The following is a 5,560-nucleotide window of genomic DNA, read 5'->3' on the forward strand; positions in this document are numbered from 1 at the left end:
AAATTAGAACAATTTCTCCCGAACCTAGCTAATGATCCTTGTTAAGGATGCTGATTTGCCCCGTGTTTTATGCTGGACGATGCAAAACAAACCATGTGCACAAAAGCACTAATTGCTTCATTTATTCTTCCATTTTGTCAGGGGACCAGCAGAGCTCACTTAGCCTCAGAATGGAAAATTACATGTTGGAGAGAAAACAGCCACACCAAAGGAATGACAATGCAATTGGAGTTCTGCTTGTTCACATATTTTATTTATCCAGTGAAGGAAAGGGGAAAAAAAAAAAAAAAAAAAGCCAGACTTTGAAGGTGGCACAGATTCTGAGAGGATACCAAGGTCATGTGTTCCATTTCCCTCAGGCTAGTTTAAATCCACAGATTAAATAAAAGTGTAAAGGGATGAGATGAACATTTTACTGGAGAAGAAAATGTCTTCTTTGAGAAAGAAAACCCTCTTTAAGGTTAATATCTACTCAGGGGTTTCTTATTGGAGGATGGCTTACTTTTGTTTTTATAAAAATATGACTGCATTGTATAAACTGCTGGAGTTGGATATTTAGAAGTAGGTGGCATCGAGGCTACTGATTTGGTGACTTTCTGGGAGTCCAGGTCTGGAAGAATCCCACTGTGGTGAGAGCCACAAGAACACTGTAAACATCCTTGGTCATGGACACACAATGATGCATGGCAAAAATGGAATCTCAGACATCACAGACCAGGATTCCCGTTCTACAGGTGGGGAAACTGAGGCCTGGGAGCTTAACTGCTTTCCGCAAGATCACACAGCTAGTTGGTAATAGGAACTCAAATTTCTTGGCTTCTAATTCAGTGCTTTTGTACACTGCATAAATAGATTCTCCTAATATTAATTTATTTCCCAAGATTCTAAAGTTGGCAGTTTGAGCTCTTTAAGTGGGAAAAAACTAGAGAAAACAGAAAAAGACTTATGGAGAATTCTGATACGTTTGTGTCTGATTTCAAGAACCTCATGTTAAGTTAGAGTTAAAAGACCAAAGTTTGGGTCAAAATCAGGGAACTTGACTTTTCTGTGAACACACGACAATATCTTACATGTAGTGAGACAAGGAATGGAAGGCAGCACCACACAGGAAAGATTAGAAAAACCAATACTAGAAAGTAAAACGGACCACGTCAGCCATTGGTAGGCTGGTCTAAACTGTTCAGCGCTTTCCAAGAACACGGAAAATGACACAAAGTCACACTATATGAGAGGGGAGTTCCAGAGAGCTCCTGGTGGGCACCCAGCAGCACCTCTTTAAGCAGCTGGGTGCATGTGCCCAGGCTGACCCATGGCATCAACGGTTCCCAGGGCCACTGAATGGAATGAGTGTGAGCTCACACACCACAATGCCCACAGCCCAGCATAGCCCTGGGGCAGGTCAACACCAAATCTGTATCATTTCCCAAACTGGCCTGCTCCCTTGTAACACTGGGCATAAATTACAGAGGGGAGGACCGGGCTGGAAAATGTTTCAGGTTGCCGCTATGGGCTGAACATTTTGAACCCTGGACAAAGTGACTGGTATCTTTGTTTCTCCCGGGCCTGGAGCTCTTGTTATGGGCTGGGTGTGGGCCTTGATGTCTGCGATTCGCTCTTTAAACTTTTGCTGAAGGAATTTCTCTTCTTTGGAGTAGCTTTTTGCGAACACTGACATCAGCAGGCACCCTGCCATGGACGTGCCCCCGATGCAGAAGAGCACGGCGCCCGCCAGCTTGCACATGTCAAGGGCGCCATTAAACTGGACAGCGTGCGTGTCCACCATCACGAAATTGGCCTCACCAAAGGCTTCAATTTTGGGGGGCACAAGAAAGCCCACTGCCAGGACAGTCAGTCCAAGAATCACGAAGACTGTGCCCAAGATGAGTCCAACCTAGCGAAAGACACAGTGAAATAAGACAGAGTAAACCTGGTACTTCAGGTCTCCAGGGCAGGACTGGCCTTGTTTTCTGAGAGAAGAGACTTTCCCCAGTCACCTCTAATTTGTATGAGAAGCCTGCATAATTTTGTAGTTAAAAAAGAAGGTGAAGGTGGACTTTTCTGATTTTGATGCCAACCAGGAACTGCAGCACTGCCTTGATTTTTCCTTTGAGCTTCCTGTTTGTCCAATGCTTTGCAATCAACAGCACCCCCTTTGGCTTACATTGTCTTGTTTGGTCTTGAGCAAGAGAAAAGCAGCCCGGATACCCAGGGGCTGGCCTTACTCTATCCACTAGGCTTTGATGTTCTTAGAAGCTGGCCTGGGGCCCCCATTGATACCATGTTGTTTTGTGGGCACAATCAATCTTGCAGAACCTCAACGTCAGACAGGCTCATTCTGCACCCATGATGAAGTGTGACAAACCAAGGCCACTTCATAATTTTGTCTAAGCGCAGACAAAAACAAGGTCATTGTGCAAACCACAAGATTCTGCACACCTCCCACCCCACCCAATATAAATGGCTGCTGCTTGTTTACAGTCACAGTCTTAGTCTCACTCTAGTCCGCCCTCTGTATAGATAAGATTTATTGAGATACCCAATCATAGGATCATTCCTGATAATCCAGAGTGAACTCTGGCTCCTGTAGACTTCCCAAACCCCTGCAACCCCAAGTCACCCCACATCCTATAATACATCCTTTCTTGCACTCTTACTGAAATGCCCAGGAGCCCCTATGGTGTCATTCTGTCTCACTGTGATGAGTAATATACTCAACTTGTTCAACATAGAGGTGACTTTGGCGTGTGGCCATCGACAGTCTGTGTAACTACTCAGCCCTTCCCCAAGCAAGTGAAGAAGGAACCATCATTACCAGTTTATAGGCGAGGAAATGTAGCCTCGTGGAGGGTAGGTCACTGCCCCAAAGATAGACAACTGGCAAGTAGCAGAGGATGGGCTAGAAGCCACAGATCTGACATCCAGGCCAGTGCTCTTTCTCTTCTAACATGTAGCTGTTTGGGCTTTACTTGTGCAGATGTTGAGAAATGTTAAGAGCAGCAGATGGAGATGAAACTGCATTAGCGCAAGTTCTAATAAAATGTAACCCACTGAAAATGGAAAGTAATATACCATTTGGCAGTTTAAGCTCAGAGGTTTGGAATTAACAGACTCAGGCTTGGATCCTAGCACTGCCAACTAGTACTTGAATCATAGAAGGAAAGTTACTTAAATACTCTCGTTAATTTTCCCATTTATAAAATGATAAATGATAATAGTACCTACCTCATAAAGCTGTGAGGACAAAACGAGACCATGCATGAGAGCACTCAGCCCTGTGCCTGCCTAAGTCATACACTGTAATAAGTAGATATTATTATTATTATTCGGAAATGTGCCTCTTGTAAAATTATGCTGCATTGGCAAGAGCATTGCAACAGTCACTCAGTACTTGGAATAAAGAACAGCTAATACAGCATATTTTTTAAACACATTTTTCATTTCGTCCTGTTCCTAATTGCTTTTAGTTAAAATAACAAGGTTGGAAAAATAACCAAATGTATAACACCATTTAATCTTGAACATCTAAAGTATATTTATCTACTTATTTACAATGTTTAAGGGTAATACACTTTATTAGATACTTCTTTAGTAGAAGGTTTGGATAATAGAAAACATTTGCAAATCCATCACTCTAACAAAGGGGGGAAGAGAGCTCATATTATTGATCATCGATTATGACCTAGGCACTGTGCTTTTCACTTAATCCTCACCAGCATCTTATGAGATGTAGATATTTTTATCCCCATTTCACCTATAAGAAACTGAGGTTTATTGGATTGAAGAAACATAGTTCAAAGTCCACTCTTTAAGCACGTGGTCTCTAGCCCAGGTCTGCATGACTTCTAAGCCCCACTCCCCACTTTCATTCTCCCATGATACTTCACCGATTACTATTTTGTACATTACCTCTATAATTAAAAAAAATTACAATAAAGTTTTAGTCACCATGTACGAACAAATTTCCATTATGTAATAGTGTAAAGAAACTGAAAAACCAACAAAAAGAGTCAGTATAATGTCTTCTGAAAAAAAAAAAAAGAAAAACTACTGTACATAAGTACTGCAGAAAAAATTGGGTTGTAAAATCACACTTTGGATGGCTTTCTACATTTTTTGAAGAATGGTGTCAAATTCACCTTCAAAGACTAACCGTTATAATATTTAAAAGATGACTCACGTTGGAATATTCTGAATGCACAAACTAAATTAACTTAAATATCCATGGTGACATGCTTCATATGTCACTAAATTACCTCCCTCCTCAAGAACTGGTACAGATTCTCAAAAATTGAGGGCAGCAAAAATGTATCCATCTTTGTTTCTAAGGTTCTTAAGAGCAAGGGAGGCCAGGGTGCTCCATCTTCTATTTCTGTCTTTCTCTCCACGGCAGTCAGTCCAGCCTGTGTCCAATATATATTCCTGACTGACTAACTTAAACCACCAGACTGCTGAATCCAGAGCCAGGTGATTGATTCTCAGAGCAGTCTGTTCCTCAGTTGAGCAGTGCTTTATAGATTAAAATCCACTCTTGGAATATCACTCAGAAGCTAAAAGGCAAACCCTGCCTTGCAGATGGCAGAACTCCTGCTCATTTCAAGAACTGGAAAGTGGCTGGCCTCCCCAAGCCTTCTCCCTATTCCCTGTTAAATCAGAGGATCAGAGAGAGGCCCACCATCTGTGGAGGGGAGCATGATGTAATGAATAGTATGTAATGGCCCGGATTCTGAGGGTGCCATCAATGCAAGTCTAATGAGGATCTCCAAAAATGTGCCCAGAGAGGGACTCCAAACCTGTTCAAACATGTCAGAGCGTGGGATGGTAGGCATGAAGGGAAAATGCTGGGAATACTTCCCTGAGTGTAGTAGTGGTGAGGAGGGATGCTGGGATATATCAGCTTAATCCTGGTGCCATCTTGGAGTACTGAATGGAATAAAAATTTTGGGAGTGATGCCATATGGTATCATAAACTTTGGACACAGCTCTAAGTTGAAGTGGTCCCAGGTCTAAGAGAAAAGGGGCTCTATTAAATAGAGAGAGTTTAAGAAATGCAACACAGAGGTTTTTTAAAGGTTCTACGAGAGCAAACCAGCTCTGTTTGGAGCCATGCAAAGAGTTGCAGTGCTGCTGGGTGAGGGGCTTCCCAGAGTAGCCTGGTGGTGTGGGATGTTAGATCAGCACCAATAGGGAGAGAGAAGGGCCTCTCCAGGTGATGAAAAGCAAACTTTAAAGAGAGCAGCAAGAGCAGTTTTTGTGCTGTGACTTACGATGACTCTCTTGACTGTGCGAAGGATGGGTGAAAACCCAGTCCCTGCTGTTGGAAAGGAGGATTGCACAGGGGGGAGAGCTTGGATTCCAGAAATTCTGCTTCTGGGGACCACAAGCCAGAAGCTGCTGTTTTTTGACCAGCATCCCCTTCGTGGTCTGTCTGTGAGCTGATGAGATCTGAAAATGCAGTTCACTCCAATAAGCGGAGCTGGCAGCAGGAGCAGCACAGCTGTTCTGGCAGAGAGGAGGCGGTAATGACGGGGGGGGGCAAGAACCAGCATGGCAGGGAAGAGCG

General features: G+C 43.2%; 1 protein-coding gene across 1 annotated transcript in view; it reads right to left on the reverse strand.

The window, feature by feature from the left end:
* Positions 1-231: 231 nt before the first annotated feature.
* Positions 232-5,560, reverse strand: part of NRSN1 (neurensin 1) — an 18,626-nt gene continuing 13,297 nt past the window's right edge. The window contains exon 4 of the mRNA XM_007454517.1: positions 232-1,891. Coding sequence (XP_007454579.1) covers positions 1,493-1,891 — 399 coding nt within the window. The 3' untranslated portion in view covers positions 232-1,492. The remainder of the gene's footprint in view (positions 1,892-5,560) is intronic.

This window comes from Lipotes vexillifer, unplaced genomic scaffold (genome assembly GCF_000442215.2).
Source record: "Lipotes vexillifer unplaced genomic scaffold, Lipotes_vexillifer_v1.1 scaffold421, whole genome shotgun sequence".
NCBI classification, from domain to species: Eukaryota; Metazoa; Chordata; class Mammalia; order Artiodactyla; family Lipotidae; genus Lipotes; species Lipotes vexillifer.